The 19,476-nt window shown below is 41.6% G+C and overlaps 2 protein-coding genes across 2 annotated transcripts; both read right to left on the bottom strand.

Annotated features, from left to right (window-relative positions):
* Positions 1–4,564: 4,564 nt before the first annotated feature.
* On the bottom strand, positions 4,565–6,823 carry LOC131245491 (receptor like protein 29). The gene has a single exon (XM_058244994.1). The coding sequence runs from the start codon at positions 6,348–6,350 to the stop codon at positions 4,956–4,958; it is 1,395 nt and encodes a 464-aa protein (XP_058100977.1). The 5' UTR covers positions 6,351–6,823; the 3' UTR covers positions 4,565–4,955.
* Positions 6,824–10,516: 3,693 nt separating this feature from the next.
* Positions 10,517–19,030, bottom strand: LOC131245492 (protein VTE6, chloroplastic). Its single transcript, XM_058244995.1, has 5 exons — positions 18,484–19,030; positions 17,004–17,257; positions 14,808–14,931; positions 12,036–12,140; positions 10,517–10,939 (listed from the first exon to the last, which is right to left on the bottom strand). Exons 1-5 carry the CDS (start codon positions 18,874–18,876, stop codon positions 10,853–10,855), a joined length of 963 nt encoding a protein of 320 aa, XP_058100978.1. The 5' UTR covers positions 18,877–19,030; the 3' UTR covers positions 10,517–10,852.
* Positions 19,031–19,476: the final 446 nt, after the last annotated feature.

The raw sequence follows: 19,476 nt of genomic DNA on the forward strand, positions 1-19,476 counted from the left end.
AGGCCCCGCCACAATGTATGTGTTTTATCCCTGCGGTCCATCCATTTTCAAGCCTGTTTGGGAGCGTAGATTCTCAACCTCTGGACTCAGAATCCCCCCTATTGGAAACCTCCTGTATTTGCAATCCTCCTATTGTGTTTGGCACCTGGGGGTGTGAATAAACTTCAATCCAAAAGTACTTATTTACGGCATATTTATATTTACTGGAGTTTGAATTTAGTTACTAAATCAACTTTAGTATCTCTAATTAGTTAGATATGTTATTTTTGACACAATGGTTATGATAAGCATGCTGAAATCTATGTTTTGCCCAAAAATGATGAAATTCCTAGTCTAGGATGGGCCACAAGTACAAGATCATGTCTAAGTGACTAACCAATGATTTTTAACCATTGATTTACATGGACAATGTTTGGATGGTGCTGATATCATTAGTGGGCCATGTGCCTAATAGAATGACATGCCAAAATTGTGGAAACCACTGTAATAAAATCACAAGCTAAAATCATATTGGTTGAAGAATCTTAACCTCTGATTCGTGGGTACTTGTTTGTTGAAATGGGATCGTTGGATAAGTTTCATTTTTGAGACCGTCCAATAAATGTCCATCAATCTGATTGTTAGATATAAGTAAAGAACTGTAATTTATTGTTTATGATATATCTAAACTTTGACCTTTAAATTGAACGGTTCAATTAGAATTTGAATGCCAGTTGTTCAATATCATAGTGCCTACGTATCTCCGTCACTTTCCCCGTGAGTATCAAAACTTTCCTCTTTAAGACACGTGAACGTCAACGGTCAATTTATCAATCTGTACCGTCAATCAGGCTCGACCCAGTTTCATGGGACGTGGTTTGTCTGGTGAACCCAACACGACGCAGTTAGCTGGTGTCAAAGCTCTGTAGCCCCACCATAATGTATGTGTTTTATCCCTGAGGTCCATCCATTTTGTCCGCTTATTTTCAGGCATGAACCCTAAAATAAGGCAGATCCAAATATCAAGTGGACCATACCACAACAAACAGTAGAAATTTAATGCTTACCATTAAAAACTTTGAGGGTCGCAAGTTTTGAATTATGATATTTGTATGTTTCCTTTATTCAGGTTTGTTTGACATTTCATCAGGTTAAATGGCAAATACACGTTACAGGATGCCTTGGGAAGTTTTTAAAAGTGAACATACGGTGAACAGGATTTACCGGAGCCTATCATGCCCTAAAATGAACTAAAAAAAATAAAATAAATGGTGTGGATAAAAAAAATACATCATGGTAGGGCCCACAGAGAACTTTGACAGCAGCTACTTTAGTTGGCTGATGTTGGGTTGACCAGCCAAACCACGTCCGTTGTCATGGGTCTCTACAAAAAATATATATTGATCGGAGGACGCTTGCGTAATGGGCCTTTTTGTTTCAAGGGAGCACAGACTAGGTGGGGCCCTGACCGTGGGCCCACCTTAATGCATGTTAGGTATATCGCACCATGTTTTTTCAAATCATTTATTGGCATGAGACAAAAAATGAACGGTACAAATTTAAGGTGGTGCTGTGAGATAAAAATTTCAGGGCATGAGAAAAAAAAAAAAAAAAAAGCAGATATAAATTTATGGTGGGCCATGAGATAAAAATATTGAATCAAATCCAAATTATTTAAGATATACCACACTACAAGAAATGGCGATAAGTGATCGGTAAAAGCCTATAGTGGGCCACAAAAGTTTCAGATCAACCTAATATTTGCTTTTTCCCTCCTTACCTTATCAACGGGTTGGATGGCATATTACCATTGAGGAAGCTTTTAACGGTTGGGATCATCTGCTAAACGGATGGACTGCGTGAATAAAATACACATACAAAAAGGTGGGCCCGGCAGGGTCGCGGTTTGCTCGGTGATGCCGGTTCGCGCTTAATCTGCTACCTCATTTCAAACCACGTTTGCATGACATTGATTGGAGGGAGTCCCTCCAATCAGCGGACGCGGATTGCGTCCTACCCCCAGCCATCTGCAGCTGGGAACGAATAGAAGCATTGAGTGGCCACCGTGATGTGTTGGTCTTATCCACACCGTCTATCCAATTTTTGGTATCATTTTAGGCAGAAATTAAAAATTAAAAATTGAGGCAGATCCAAGGCTAAAGTGGACCACACCACAGGAAGCAGTGGTGATAATGATAATCACTATTGAAACTTTTCTAGGGTAAACGGTGATGTTTATTTGCCATCTAACCTATTCATAAAGTTACTTGGACTTGGACCGAAAAAAAAAAAAAAAAACACAAATATCAGCTCCATCTAAAACTTTGGTAGGAGCCCTGAAGTATTTAATGGTAAGAGTTTAATCTCCATTTTATAGTACACTTGAGCGTCAGATTTGCCTATTTTTTGTCTCATAGCTTAAAATGATAAGTAAAAATGAATGGACGGTGTGGATAAGACCCATAAATCACGGTGGCCACTCAAAGCTCCTGCCCGTTCCCAGCTAGAGCCGGACTTTTCACATGGCCAATGAAAAGTTGTGATAATCCAATGGGTGGTCCAGCTCGGTGATTTGACCGTCCACGTGGCAAAAAGCATCGGCCTCACTGAGAGCGTCATTGTCACGTCCTATAAGAAGATCTGTTTCCATTTTGGAAAGCAAAAATTCTGCACCGTTATCTGTTGTATTGTAACTCGAGAAATGCAGTAGTATTTTCGATAATTACTCGTCCTCATCAATGGCCAAGATCAAAATATTGAATAGAATGGTCAGGGTCCACTTGATCAGATCGCCCGGGTAGGCTGATGGTAATTGTCCATTCGTCGAGAATGTTGGATTCGCGGGCCAAATCTTACCTACCAGATGATCCAAACCAACCAGATTTTGTGAACCAACCAAAGGCGAGTTGTTGATCGGATGGTTCTGAACATCCAATGAAGCGGACATTTGGGTGTGGTGATCCCAATACCACGTAGCTACAGGCCCACCGTAATGTATGCATTTTATCCATGCCATACATTCTTTTTGCCACCTCAGTTTAGACCATGAGCCCAAACTTGAAGCAGATCCAAATCCCAAGTGGACCATAGCATAGAAAACAGTGGGTATTAAATGCTTACAGTTAAAAACTTCCTGGGGCTATAGAAATTTTGGATCCAGCATATATTTGTGTTTCCCTCTATCCAGGTCCGTGAGCTTATGAGCAGGTTGGATGACAAATAAACATCACCGTGGGCCTAATGAAGATTTCGATTTGCTTTGAATCAACGGTTGATGTTACTATCCCCACCTTTTCCTGTAGTGTGGTCCACTTAAGATTTAGATTTACTTCAATTTTGTGTTTTTATTTAAAATGAGATGGAAAAACGTATGGACGGAGTGGATAAAACATATACATCACGGCGAGCCCCACAGAGTCCTAGCACCACGAGGCTACGTGATGCTGAGTCACCCCGCAATCTGCGTCCATTAGGCACGTGGAACTACATATAAGCCATTACATCATCAAGTTTTATATAGACAATCAATGATTGTGCTGTGCATGGTTTAGTCATCCAGAGCGTTGATATGATGGGACTCACCTTAGATGCCCAGGCAAAAAAAAAAAAAAAAACCCAAGATTGGAAGATCCTTTCAGACGCGGATGTGAAAGGATGCTGTATCTCTTCTTAATTATTTCTTTGTTGGCCATCCATTCAGAGGCTACGAGAGATTTCTGAATTATGGACCATCCTTAGTGGGGACCACAATCAACGGTTTGGATCAAAGAAAAATGGCCCCACTCGTATGGACTGAAACCGACCTAGATTCCGTACAGTTGTTTCCTGCGCGGGCAGAGTGACTATCCACACGCCTGCACCTATCCACTGTACGCTCCGCACGCGTTATCTCAATCCCAACCGTTGAAATGGCCGTTCCTAAAATAGTAGAGGCAGTAACTAAAAATATTACTCAGAAAAATTTGATAATTGGAGCAGCGTTCATCAGATGGATGGTTGAAACGAAAACTACAAACTAACATCCATCAATCAGAGGATCATCCAGTCCGTCAGACTTTAGCTATGACCACTCTAAGGTGGGCCCCACGATTTGAACTGAGTCAACTTACGTCACACCACATCTACAGTCGCCGCGCGCATGTTTTGGATCTTCCCGCTCCATCAGATTTCAAGGAAAACTTCGATACTCTGGCAGAATCCGATAGACGATACGCTGGACCACTCACGTAGTGGCACACACTTAATTCACGTTGAACTGGCCAAATTATGGGTCCTAGTTCTGATGTATCATAAATAAATAAAGAGGTCAATATTGCTCAACTAATCTAATTTTGGGACTGTTGGTTAGGTAGAATTCTAGGTGCCGGATCCTTCCTCTTGCTCGGGTGGTGGATTCTCCGGAGTTTCAACACCCGGTCAAGGGTTCGAGCATCCATAGGTGGTGAAATCCCACTACGGGCGTGAGTGTGTGGGGGGTGTGTGCGTGTGTGAAAAAGAAAAAGAAAAAAACAAGATAGAATTCCAGGTAGCATCATAGGCTGCCGGAGTATAAAAACATCCCCAGATTTTTCTTAAAAGACCAAAATGACCTTCAACTAAGAAAATGGAATATACAAATAGTAGCGGCTGATTTCAGCTCAATAGACCAACTTCTGCTAAAATCCTCCTTATCTTAATATACAACCACGATTTCTAATACATATATATATATTTCTTCTTCTGAATAAAAATCAAATCCCTGAGAAAAACAAACCCCCAAAAGCTGTGAAAATCACCCCTAAAACCTCCAAATCTCAAAGAAGAGAAGCCCACTCAACAGAAGCTACAGGAATTTAGACCTCTCTCTCTCTCTCTCTCTCTCTCTCTCTCTCTCTGCAATTTTCGCTACTTTCAAAACAGACCCACAAAAGAATCACAGTCAGAGAAGGAACTACAGAACAGAAAATTAGAAAAAAAACAAAAAACAAAAAACCCACCTACAAAAATCTCATGTAGAGCACCCAAACACCCCAAAACCCCACCAAATTGCATAAATTACAGACTCCAGGTGGAGCTCCAGACTTCTTCAATGGATGAATTACAGACCCTGTTCTGTTACTACCGCAGACACCGATGCCGATTTTCACACCTTCAAAACCTTCAGACCCATTCAAGCACAGCCCTGGATTCCCACTCAAATCCATATTTCTCCCCAATCTCTTCAAGAATCCAGCATCAAATGGCACAACACCACTGAGTAGATTCCTACTCAGATTCAAATGGTATATGTGAGATAGCCTGCTCAACCCCTCAGGAATCCCACCAGTCAGCCTGTTGCTCTGCAATGACAGGGTGCTGAGGTTCAAAAGCTGGGAAAAGCTGGCTGGGATTCCACCAGAATACCCTGAATTTGCAAGCCTCAGCTCCTGCAATCTCACCAAACTCCCAATCTCAGCAGGCAATGGCGTGAACATGGGATTGTCATCCATGATGAAATACTGAAGGTTCTGCAGCTTTTCCAGCCCTGTAGGGAATCTCCCCTTCAACCTGTTGTTGCTCAGGGCCATGAACACCAAGAAGCTGAGCTTCCCTAAGCTGTCTGGAACCCCACCAGTCAGCGAATTTGAGCTCAAATCAAGCTTCTGAAGAAGACCCATGTCTCCAATTCCTTCAGGGATGCTGCCTGTTAGAGAATTATAGCTGAAATCAAGGCCTACAAGGTTCCTGAGGTTTCCTACCTGAGGTGGGATTCTTCCTGTGAGGAAATTGTAGCTCAAATCAAGGTGCAAAAGAGAGATGAGTGTAGAGATTTCTTCAGGTATCTTCCCATGAAGGCGGTTTTGTGAGAGGGTAAGGATTTGTAGGGATTGTAGGGTGGAGATTTGGGGTGGGATGGGCCCCCATAGTGCCTGGTTTGATCTGAGGCTGAGCTGGGTGAGAGTAGAGTTAGGTTTGTGGGGTGGGATTGAGAGGATGGTTTTGGTGTGGGTGAAGCAGTTAAAGAAGAAGATAGATTGGAGGTAAGGGAGGTTGAAGATTTGTGGTGGGAAGGTAGCTGTTTTCTTGCAGGTTGGGTTGGGTGATGTCCCAAAATCCAGCCTTGAGACATGGAGGTGGTTGTCATTGCCTTGCTTGCATTCAATGCCAGGCCATGAAGGGCCTGGGCTGCATGGATTTGGATTGGTGAGTCTCCATTTCCTGTCAGATGACATGGTTTCCATGATGTGGAAGAGGGTGTCCTTTTCAAGGGGGTGGATGTCCATATCCATGGAATGGAGATCTTGAGACTGGTTGTTTTCATGGGTGGAAGAGAGGGAAGTGGAGGGTGATGGGATGTGTTGTAGGAGTAGGAGACAGAGAGAGAGTAGGTATGGGAGATGAGGAGACTGCATTGGAAGCTTTGACTGGTGGGGATGGGGTGGGGTTTTGGAAAGAGTTGGGGAGGCTTCGTGGGTGCTCTTTTTGCTGTTTTGAGCTTCTTGGGTTGGTGGTTTTCGTGTGTGTGTGAGAGAGAGAGAGAGAGAGGGGGGGGATGTGATAGAAGTGATGGGATGGGCATTGATGAGATTTTGAAAACTAGGTAGGGTCAGAAAGAGTGAAAAGGAGGTAAAGAGAGTCTTCAAGGGGCAGGATCGTAGATGATAATTACCCAAAGGAGGAAGAGAAAATGAGTAGGAAATGACAGGAATGTCCCCGCTGTTATCAGTTCCTGCATCTAGCCTCTTGGATGGGCAAAGATTCCGTTCTCAATGCAATTTAATTTGCTTTTCTTGAAGAAAATGATTCACAAGATATTCATGGGTCTGTGGTGCAACGGTCAGCATTTTTTTTTTACTACATTTATAAAAGAAGTACAAATTTTAAATGTTGTACATGTTGCAGCTGATATAGTAATAGCCATTGCAGTTTGAATACGGATTACGTAGTGCATAACACAGCACCAACGTTGGTACTGTGTATACGTGGCAAAACTCTGTGGGCCCCACTATGGTGTATGTGTTTTATCCACGCAGTCCATTTTCGAGCTAAACAATGAGCAAGATTCAAAGATCAAGTGGACCACACCACAGGAAACAGTGAGGATCGAACGTCTACCATTGAAAACTTCCGAAGGAAAACAAAAGTTTTGGATCAGGTTGATATTTGTTTTTGCCCTTCATCCATGTCTATGTGATCTTGATCTTATGAAGAGATTGGATGACAAATAAACATCATGGTAGGCCCTAGGAAGGTTTCAACAGCAGGCATCATTATCTCCACTTATTCTTGTGGTGTGGTCGAGCTGAGTTTTGGATCTGGCTCATTTGCTAGTTTATCCTCTAAATTGTTATGGAAAAATGAATAGACGGCGTGGATAAAAACATACATCATGGTGGGCTCACGGAATCTTGCCAGTATACACACGTGGGTGCCGTGTTCTGCATTACCATTTACCAACGGAGTACATTCCAATTTACCATTGATAAAATGATCTGGTACGCAGGGCATCAGAAACGTTCCCGTGCACCTAGTTGCGTTTGGACAGGTGTTAGTAGCTTATGTTATTAATCTGGACCGTCCACTTGATCTTTCTAATTCCTCATAGGCTGCATCAAAAAAATCATAGTAATCAGGTGATCAAAACCGTCCCGTCATGTTCTTAGAAGATATGTGAAGCACAGATTTTTACGGCCACCCAATCACTTTGATTTCTATGGTCCAAATGGGTGATGACAATGTCAATGGGTCCACAGGAAACTAGGTACATGAGAAGGTTTCACAATCCATACACAGCCCACTAGATCGTCTCTCTCAAATACACTTTGATTAGGCGTATTGTGGAAAATCCGCTGTCCATGTCAAAAATGGTTTGCCATCCTACACCACCATCTCCAAAATAAATAAATAAATAATAATAATAATAATAATAATAATAATAATCCTTTCGGAAATGGACGGTGTAAGATTGATCACGCATAAACAGTAATATATGTGAAAAGATCTGGATGGGGGGAAATCCCAACGCACATTTCCTGCTCACTTCTAGACAAGTTGGTGGGAACCACAGCTCTGGCCCACTAGGGGTAGCGATGGGATGGGCTATGCAGCCCTCAGTTCTAAGGCTTGAGCGCCCGAGGGCCAGGCCTAGGCTTGAAATCTAGACCTGGTGCCTGGGCCAAGGCCATGCCAATGACGACTAGCTCAGCCCAGTTTAATCATCAAGTGGACCACTGTGAGAAAAAAAAAACAAAGAAAAAAAAAGAAAAAACGAAAAAAAAAAAAAAGGATGGCCTAAAGACACCTTTGAGGTAGCTCCCATAGTTTAAAGCACTTGGATCCAGGGCCCATATCTAAGTGAACAAAACCGTTGTTGTAATGGGAGTCATTGGGGATGGAGAGGATACCCCGTAAATTTCGATAGATTGGAATATTTCAAGCCGCTGATCATTTCACTCTTTTAACTTACAGTTATGGATGGGCCCTATGCCAGCCCATTGCCGCTCCTATAGCCCACCACCAATGAATGGTAACAAAGTGAGACACGTGCCCATGGTTCTGAGCTATTGATCAGCAAAGGAAAAGTTCTGGATAGGGTATTCTAAGTTCAATGAGAGAAGTCTTGAGTAAAGGAGCTTTTGGGGTGGGCCACTTCATGGACATATCCTTAACTGTTAACAAATCTAAAACCTCTGTGATTTTTCTGCTCCTAAGGAGTGAAATCAATCAATGAAATTTCTGATTTGCGCTACTCTAACCACCACTCTCCACTATACACAACCATTTATATAACCAGCCCCACCTTAAAATATCAGTAAAGAGAGCGGATTAGGCATAGCCCTGGCCTCACCGAACACGGTGTCTGGGCCCCACCCCGATGTATGTATTGTATATCCATCCGTTAGGGAACGGAGCCCAAAAATGAAGCAGATCCAAATCTCAGTTGGGAATCAATACCAATACCTTATTTTGGGTTCATCCCCTAAAATAAGCTCGTAAATTGGGATATACAATCCATACATCAAGGTGGGCCCCACAGTCAGGGCCGCACCTGATCCCACCCGCGGTTACTGTGGAAAATGTCTTCCACAGTCGGACCGTCCAACATGGTGGCCCCCATCCCGGATAGCCTGGGTCGTCGAAATCTGCACGTTCTCAAGCAAAATGACCAAATGTGGACCCATCATGCAACAAATCATAGGGAGGGTGCGAGCCGGACCATGGCTGCCATCAACAGTTCAAAATCAACCAAGCAAAACTGACAAACTATGGTATGGTTAGGATCTTCCAATCACCATCAAGTAAAAAGTCATCATTGCCAGGTGGACAGACGCATGCATGGCATGGCATGGCCCAAGCATCATAAGAACAATCCCCCCTTTAAAAATTATAGATGCTGAGGAACAACAACACGGGCACTGAAATTAGTAAAAGAAAATTCATATATCCATTTTCCAAGAACAGGTCGGACTTCATTTTCCAACATATGATAGGGAAAGAGCAATGAGCTAAAAGCCGTGGAGTCCTTACTTCCAGAAAATGGGTCTTATCTAAAATATATATTTTTTTACCCTCTTCTTTTCTCATTTTTCCTTCCCAATATGTCAGTGTTTAATGGGGACAAAGAGATAGAAAAAAAAATGAAACAACACATGTCGTACCAGTGAAAACTGTACACGATCCAAAACCACTAACTGCACCTGTTGGATGGACCCCACACCAGAAACAGTTACTTCGAACAGCAAGACTCCTCTTGAATGGACACTAGGTCTCCTTACCGCCCCCCCTTTTTTTTTACCATGGCCAATCCAACATTGGGGGCCACAATGTGTATGGTCTGGATCAAGCATGTACGTGCTGCGTATCCTAGATTAACCCCAAACTTTCACGAATAAAAACAGTAACACACACATGGAGGCAGAGAGGCATGCTAACCTGCACACGTGTGCACATTTGCACACGTGTGCACATTTGCACACGTGTCATGGGTGTCTAATCCGAACGGTCCATGTGATCCGGCATCCCATGAAACCCAAGGGATCAATTTTCACCTCGAATGCTCACCTGTGCACCAGTTCGCACAGAACTGAACTTTTTGATAACTCAGCATGCGTGATGTGAGTCCAAAATCAGAACGGTCCACGTGATGCAGCACCCCATGAAACCTGGGTCATGAAAAATGAAAACAGTTTTCTCCCTTGATTTTGATTTGCATCTCTCTTTGCTACGCCCCACCGGAATTTTAGATCAAGGTGAAAATTAGTCCCTTCGGGTTTATGGGATGCTGCATCACATGGGCGGTTCGGATTAGACGCCCATGACACATGTGCAAAGGTCAGCACGTGAGCATGCCTCTCTCTCTCTCTCTCTCTCTCTCTCTATATATATATATATAAGAACGAGCATTTGAGTGCCAGAAAACAGAAAATGACCGCAAGGGATTTATTTCTGACGCAACTAAAATCGCCTATTGGAACGGTTGGATCTTTAAATACTTCTCCTCTGAATTGTTGGGGGCATTTTCGTCTAAAATTATGGTTAATGTGGAGCGCATTAACATCCTTGACTGAAGTTTGAGAAGAAAAAACGAGATGATGCTCTCTCTCATCAATCCTTGCAAATCAAGTTAAACTTACAGCTCCGATTCTGTGGCATCATCAATAAAGAGAGACATTGGAATAAATTTTCCTGCTACAACTTCAATGTCATCACAGGTTCCATGCTTCGATGACTATAGTGGCTTACATCCCATGCTCACCTCTCCAACAGCCCATTTCATCACATCTGTAGATTAAAGCGAGTAACCCGTTGGCCATGTGGAAAATAGTTAGAGAGAAATTCAAACAGCATGAGCTCCAATCCAAAGAGAGAAATCAAAGGTGATGACGGAGAACATGTTCCTACTTAACTGATGATACTAGCTCTGGAGCATGATCTGCCGCAACACAACAGCCAATATGCTGCCAAGGGAGATGTTGATCACGTTGACAGCATCATTGTTAAGCTGCAAAATGGAGATGAAATGGGTCAGATGCTTTTGTGGATATTCTGCTTTGATGAAAGTTTGCTTGAAGGGTTTTTTTTTTTTCCCGCAGACAGCGACAGTACGGTGTTAAGTGCACATATCTTGCTCACCAGTTACTTGTCTCTGTATATGGCATGCATGCACAAAATCTGGAGCGTTCATCAGTTAGGATGTACTGTGGATGGGTTATGATTCATGACTCATGCCCTAAAAAAAGGCGTCAAATGATCCTAGTTGCCTATGGAAGACTTTTACCCTTTGAATGTCCAAGTCCATTAGTTGGACTTCTTTCTTACCATCCATTTTAATCCTAAAAAATCTGTTAATTGGTGGCAAGGATCATCCAAATGAGGTTTTGCTAAGCAAACACGTATGTACAAGGCAGCTCATGTACAGGAGAAACATCTACCAGCACAGCAAATTGTTATGAGAACCAATCCCCATTCATTAAGGTGGTATCTCTATGTAGTTGCTCTTGCCCAAGAATCAGGTTCTATTATCCACTCGTCAGGTGGCTACAGTATATGAAACAAATACTGCTGAAAGAACACATGGCCGAAGTGTTTTTATCAATTCAGCTGCTTTTAAAATCATGGCCCACCTGCTGAATTGAACAGATTGATTTCCATGCAAGAGCAACAACACTGTCAAACCAACTGATGCACTGCTTGGATACTGCACTTGTACACTACACTGGGACATGTTAGTGTGTGCATGAGCAGCCTAGTACATGCATGTGTGCCTAGCAAAGCTCTCCAAACAGTATGATTTTGGGGCACACCCCATTATGTTAATGCCCAGTAGATGAACAGTATGGATCTCATACATGTGTGCCAGATTCCTAGGATTTTGTAACAGGCATAGATTAATCAGCAAAAGCCATATTAAACATTTACAAGCTGCCTCTCTTAATATGAAAGAATCCAGTCCAGGCAACCTCTGATCCTAGCTATCTTCAGTCAAACAATGGCCATTTGGACCATTCCTGTTATTAGAGGAAAATTTTCATCCTTGGAAGTCTTTTCCTGTTTCTGTCACTTTGTGTGTGTGTGTGGGCATGCGCATATTTGCTTACCCATCGAAACCCCTCCTTATCTTGGAGTGCAGCACCAATCACACTCTCCCCGAGATTTGCAATCTGGGAAGCCATCACACAAATAATAGCTTCTGGTACATTTACCTGCAACACCATAGCACAGTACAATCAGTATCTTTGCTGATACATTAAGGGGGTGTTTGGCACGTAGAATTAAGTGGTATTAAGTGGGATGGAATTGATATTTTGCAATGATGACATGGTGTCATGGTTTGTCCGCAAATCCCATGGTTTTGTGGATATTGTGTGTGTTATGTTTGGATTGTAAAGATTGAAAAGTTAAATCCTAGGATTCATCTGAAATCATGTTTGGATTGAGAGATGGGATCAGTAAATCCCACCGTCCACTTGTTGACACTATTTGGAAATGTCGCAGGCTTTCTTACTGTATTGATTTCAACAAGTTATTTGGACCCCGCTGTGATGTATGTGTTATATCCACACCGTCCATCCATCTTCCGTGATCGTTTAATACATGGGTCTAAAAATAAAGAAAATCAAAAGCTTACATGGACCACACTAGAAAGTAGTAGAGATAATGACATTGACAATTGAAACCTTCTTAAGGCCCACCGTGATGTATTTTTAACTATCAAACTTGTTCATAAGATTAGATAGACTTGGAAAAAAGGGAAAACACAATTATCAGCTTGATCCAAAACTTCTGTGACCCTCGAGAACTTTTCAATAGTAGGCGTTCAATCCGCATTGCTTTATGTGGTGTGGTCCATGTGAGCATTCGATCTGCCTGATTTTTTGGCTCATGCCCTAAAATGATCTTGAAAAATGGATGAATGGTTTGGATATATTCCAGATATAATGGTGTGGCCCACAGAACTTGCTGAGATCAACATACTCCTTAGTTGGATCGTCACAGAGCATGGGTGGGATGGCATGCTACATTTCAAATTTCAAATGGATTTGAAAAGACTCATACAATTCCAAGGAATTCTTTGTAATCCTCCGCAATACATGGCTCATTTTCCGATGCATACATACCTGGTAAAACAAATACGGTGTGGGATTTAATTGGTGGTATAGTCAATTCCATCCCACTTAATACCACTTAATTCCACGCGCCAAACACCCCCTAAGAGTATATGTTTGAATGCAGAAGCAACTGAATTGTGAAAATTCAATTGAATTAAGAGGAAGTCACAAAATGCACAATGAGGAAGTAATCCTCATTTGCAGTTATGTTCTTTTCAATTCCAATTTGAAAATTAATATAATCACAAGTCTCTCAATACAGTACCAACACAGGAAACAAGCAATTAAAAAATAATAATAATCTCATTCTCTATTCCATATGTATGGCTACACACACATCTTTCTAGCAAAGGCGGAATGGATGAACAGGTGATCGAGGATGAACAGGTGATCGACGGACTCCGCATCTGCATCCTTCATACACATGAAGCAAATGTTTGGAATAAACATCCCCTCTTGATAAGATTGTCCACAGTAAGGACCCAATTCCTTCCTTCGCCCGTCACTTCTATCAATCCATTTGTCAACTTTTCATCTAATCCTGCAAACTCTTTTGTCAATTGGTCTTCTGATCCACTTGTTGACTGCCCAAAGATTCATCTGTTAACATTTCCTCCAGATCTTGATTTCTCTTGTTCTTCTAAAGAGTTATGGACGTGCACGGGCTTCCTTGTGAACTTTCTATCATCCCGAGTATGTATTCTTTGTATCGTGGATGACTTTTCGATGTTATATTCAAGGTCTTGTAAGAAGAATGAACTGTGGAAGCGACTTTGCACCACACATCTGCTAAGTATTTTTATTTTCTCCAAATGAATGCTTTAAAAGGATCATTGAGTTGGATGTTCTTCAGAATTTGGAAATTATCCCAACTTCAAAATTTTTGTTACCAACGTCTCAGAGATGAATTTTCAAAAACTACTGTTCATTATCACCTTGATATATATATATATTGTGTACCGCACTTGTGGTTCCATTTGGCTAATAAGCATCAAACCAACTCATCACAGCATCCATCTTTTCCATCATTTGCTGGAATGTTTTCACCATCCCATCCTCCTAATTTTCACTCATCGTTTTAGAACCGAAAGAAGTCCTACTTCTTGGGAGCATCAACTTTTGATAACAAAGTGGGTATCAATTCTTCCTGCATATTGGGGGGACTTCCAAATGGGCCTTTTACAGGTGTTTATAAACAGGTATTATTTTACAGGTATATTGATTCTTGGAAAGATGGCATCCCTTGCGGAAATCTGACAGAATGAATAATTTATGAAATAGGGAAACCATTTCCTTTAAATCAGCATGATGGCAATGAACGTTCTTCAAAAGAAATTAGGCACACCTCAGACTATCATATCACTTGGGAAGGAAATGGTTCTTTTTCTCTCTAAGTTTAAATTTTTTGGTGATTTGTTCATTTGACTAAAGGAAAAGACAGCTTCTGAGATTTGCCACATATTTTTCTAGATAGTTTGGGTCCAATAAGCTGATGATCAGCATCCTCAACGACACGTCCTTGACGGAAGCTGCGAAGGCAAGTACTCACTAGTTGCTACATGCCTATACCTAAAAACTGAAGGCATTCTTTGAGTTTTTGAATGGTCGATGGAAATTTGGTTTCCTTCGAAACAGGTTATGCGTCTTCATATTTTCCATTTTAGCTGCTATTTGCAATTTCTAAGCAATTTCGAGATAGAGAATATTCAACCAAATAAGAAGGGAAGTACTTGGAGACATAAAAGGAGGTACCAACTATACCTCACCCATGAAACAAGCAATGGCAGCAAGAACAACTGAAGCTATAAGTCCAGCGACGGTGCCTTCAACACTCACAGCACCTTCTGTTCCTCTCGGGACTATCTTAAATGTTGTGACTAGATACCTGTTCTTGAATCACCAATCTGATACATTCAGAAGCTGTATATCCATTTTATCAGAAATGTTGCACTCCAAAATATGGGATGTGATATACTGACAATTGTTTTTAAAAAAATTTTAAAAAAAACTTCTTTTAGGAAAGAAATAATGAATTATATATATGGGAAATGATGTTCTGTTCAAACGTGCATCACTGTGATTAAAGAGACAACCATGAGCAGTCATGGTGCTCTAAAAGCAACCATCTACACTTTTAGGCTTAACTATTAAAAATTAACGTTTACACCCTCTCTTTTTGATTTAGACACCCTTTCCAACATTTGGCATTGTAATACAGAGGAGGATACACACTTCTGAAAGTATTATAATACCAAAAGTAGAAAAGGTAGGGTAGGTGAATAAAAGGCATAGGGTAAATATCATTTACCAGACCATATCAGTAAGTAGTCCAAGGAACAATTGGTAGGACTGCACCTTCAATGCTGAACCAAATGCAGGAGACTCCATGGATCTGCATGTGGCTCACTTATGCTAGGGCCTTGTAGAAATCCTTGTAAGACTTGGTCACTGGCTCAACTCAAAGAACTAGCCCACTTCCCTCGAGAATAGATCAAAATTTGTCATTTGGGGTTGCTCAAGCCAACTCCACTTAAGATTAATCATGCCAGTCTTGATTTTCTAACCCTTTATACAAACCTTTTAGTTCCCTTTTCTTCCATTCTCTCTCTCTCTCTCTTTTTCTTTTTCTTTTTTCTTGGTTTGAAAGGTATTTACAGCAAATTCCAAGAGGGAAACTCTGTAGGCCAAATGATAAAGGGAGATTCAGTAGTTATCAAGGTTCAGGACTTACCTATGGCATGTTATACATTCAGTTCACCAATGGCAAGGCTAGGCCCGATTTCAGAGCATGCCCATTTCTCATGTATTTAAGGAAATGAGATGGCATCAGGATTCAAGGGTTTTTCATTCGTCCCGTCTTGTTTTCATGGTCAGGGCATTTTCTATGTTTCTTTGTGTTGTTTTCTTTCTAGATTTTCAGTTGTTGCCTTGTGGCCTGAGGTGGAGTGATGAGGAGGGTTATCCTTGGCTTTTTGTATTTTCTTAAGCTTGTTTTATTAAAATTTTAATCTCCATTCAAAAATAAAATAAAACAATCATTCGAAGTTACTTAAACTACAGTAATGATGTCCTAACAAAAATGACACATTTTCATGACATTGGGTATGGGCAACAACCACATCCACATCCATAAATTGCACCAATATGGTCACCTGAAAATAAAAAACTTAAAAATAACTTCCCAATACACCGTAGATCAAATAGCCATGGAGAACTAGAAACAAGTGACATAATGAAAGGATGTGCAAACACCAATAACCTGAGGTATCAATATCATTAAATCTAGCATGACACAAACAGAAAGATATCTTAACCAAAACTTCTGCAGAGAACATTACTCTCTCTCTCTCTCTCTCTCTCTCTCTCTCTCTCTCTATGACGTCAGGGTGTCCTCACCTCATTTTGAGGCGAGACTATTCCATGCGGATGCACACACCCGCAACCACATGCATCAGATAATGCTGGGGAAGGGAATTGAACCCGCGTCTGTGGGGAGCAAACCCACAATGATGGCCATTCGCCCAAACCCCGTCGGGTCAATCTAACATGGGTATAGCTAATGTAGGCTTCTCAAATCTATCTGGGAAGATTTTAGAATTCTCAAGCTCATGTAGAAAGATCCTAGAGATCTTCTCCAGCATAGTTTACAAGAATACCCTCATTATAGATAGAAATTACAAGGATAGCCTCATAGAAATTACAACACTTTCTTAATAGGGTAAAATCGAACAGCGTCAATGCATCGATGACCAGAGGAAGTGAATAAAGCACACAAGGTTGACACTACACGATGGTGAACTACCTTGGCATACTAAGAGTCATTCAAATGTGACATTTACCAAAACCATTTGGAAAAACTTTCAGCATTGAGCAGAAGAATTAGCTATAAATAGCTCAAATTTGCAGTTAGTGGGAGGTAAGAAACAACAAAAGTATAGCTCTTGGGACCAGACTTACGTTGTTTTCCCATATGCTTTTCCCATCTCACTGGAAACCGTATCACTAAGCTTTGTACAGAAACTTGCTACAAATCCAAGTCGCCATAAATGCGAGAATGCTTCTCCCCCAATCCCATTTATTAATAAGAAGGCACAAACACACCCAGCAGCACTGGAACCAATAACACTACCTGGTCCTCTTCTTCCCCTCCGCTTCTCAGCAACTCCTAGAGCCTCCTTTTGTGATATCTTCAACTTCGTCACTGCCGTACCCTGCATGCTAAAAGCATATGAATCCAAAGCATGCATTTTTCATGTTATATGTCAAGCTTAAGGAGCACCCATAGGAAAACTATGAATAATTCTGCAATTTTCAAAACTATAACTTAGCACATTTATCGGAAACAAAATTAATAATAGTATGAATGACTAACATTACAAAATAGAAGCAGTTCGTAAAAAAATTCTAGACCCAAAAAGCAAAACCTGCAACAAGAACAGAAAAATTACAGAGAACTAGGTGTGATTTTGCTTACAATGGTGAACTATATTGCAATGGGTCGAAATTGAGACGCACCTAGAGCCGTCTAGATCATTTTAGCATGCTCGCAGTGGAAATAAACAGAAAAAATAAAAAATAGCAAAATCAATAAAGTTACATAACAGAATAATCACAGAAGCAACTGAGAGAGATTGGGAATTAGAATTTCAATCGCAAATTGAAATAATGAAATAGACTAGAAGGAAGAAAAGCAGTGAAATCATAACATTGAAGAGTGAGATGAATTAACCCACCACATACAAAAAGTCTCTATGGCTTTCACATGTTCACAGCAAAAGGCAATAAAAATAACCAAATTAAATAATAGAAGTATCTGATGTATAATCTTCTTTGCCCTAAAAACAAAAACAGAAATGATCCACTGCTCTTAGAGCACTACAAGACTATAAGTTAAAGTGCTCCGGTTGCATCATGGACATTTGGACGATCCAATTGATCTGTCTAGAATATTTATTAGGTCCATCGCCCAATTCATGGTCTACAATTACATGCAAAAATCACAGTGATGGGACCATTCTAACCATCGATCAATTTCCTATGAAATGCATGATCAAGATTTTTTACATATTAATGCGTCCAATCAACAATTTGAGACATCTGTTTATTGGGGCCCATCATGGACTGATTATCTTTTTCTAATCATATCATCCATGGCTTGAAGAATGAAATGCCATAAAAAGTAGGCCAACTTACGGATGGATCAGATCATCCAATCAGCGTTGTTTTTGCAAGGCGGCCCATGAAATGCATGATGGACCTAATGGAGAGTTCCGATCAGTGATTGGACTGTCCAAGTGCCCCAATAAGGTGCGCAGTAGCTTATAGTGCTTTGAGCTGGATCAGTTCTTTATTATCTTAAAGAGAGGATTAAAGCAAACCCAGATGGAAAAAAAAAAAAACAGATATTACAGAAAACCAAGATAGGAATTCCACTCACGATGACAAAGTACATCGCGACGAGAAGAAACCCGGGCGGCCCGAAAGCCCGCCAGGTCAGCGTCCCAAGCAGGAATGCAGCTCCAATCCCAGAGATCGACAGCCCGGCTAAGAGGATAGGAGAACCCACCAAGAAAATGAGGAGATTGTTGAAAATTGCAGATTTCCATGTGGGTGGGGAAGCTTTGATGAGATTAAGGGCTGCCTGAAACCCTAGCTCTGGTTTAGAAAGGGCCTTGGGAGGGAGCATCTTGGAAACCCTAGGTTTGGGGTGGGCCAGTCTTAGGAAGAGAGGGGGTTTGATGGCATTTGAGAGGGTTTTGATGGGCGGACGGGATGGTGAGGACTGCAGAGGTAGGAGTGACGATGGAAGAGCGTTGGTTGAAAATGCCATTTTTCACGATGGTGTCTGGAAGAAGGCTCTTGACCTCGTGACTACGGAACCGGAGAAATGCGCGGGCGGGACTCGTCATGCACGTCCGCAAACGGCACACGTGCCTGGTGGGGCAGGAGTTTATGCTCAATGAGGACCGTTACTTTCTACACTTCGTGGCGTGCCTATACATGATTAGCTGATAGGCCTAGTTAATGGGCCAGAGTAGATGCACTGTTGGAGGCTGTGTGATGAGCGGGGCTGGATGCGGTTCGGAGAGACCAGGTCTGGCTTGCTTGCAACCTTGTACGGTGGATTAAATCACCATCCAGGCAGACGTCCGGCCTGTCTCCAGGGGAAGAGGATCCTGTACCGTGTAACTCAATACGCGCACTCAATAAACTCTGTGGGCCCACCGTGATTTATGTCTTTCGTCCCAGCAGCCCATCCGTTCTAACAACTCGTTTTAGTGCATGAACCAAAATTTAAGTATATTCAAAGAAACCGGCGTGAATAGCACTACCGTTGAAAACATTTTGAGAGCACGGGGGCTAAGGCCATCTCGACAGGGTCTAGCCACTAGCTGACCTCAGCTTGGCTCGGTCCTCAAGCCTGACTGGC

Source organism: Magnolia sinica, chromosome 5, assembly GCF_029962835.1.
Source record: "Magnolia sinica isolate HGM2019 chromosome 5, MsV1, whole genome shotgun sequence".
Classification (NCBI taxonomy): Eukaryota; Viridiplantae; Streptophyta; class Magnoliopsida; order Magnoliales; family Magnoliaceae; genus Magnolia; species Magnolia sinica.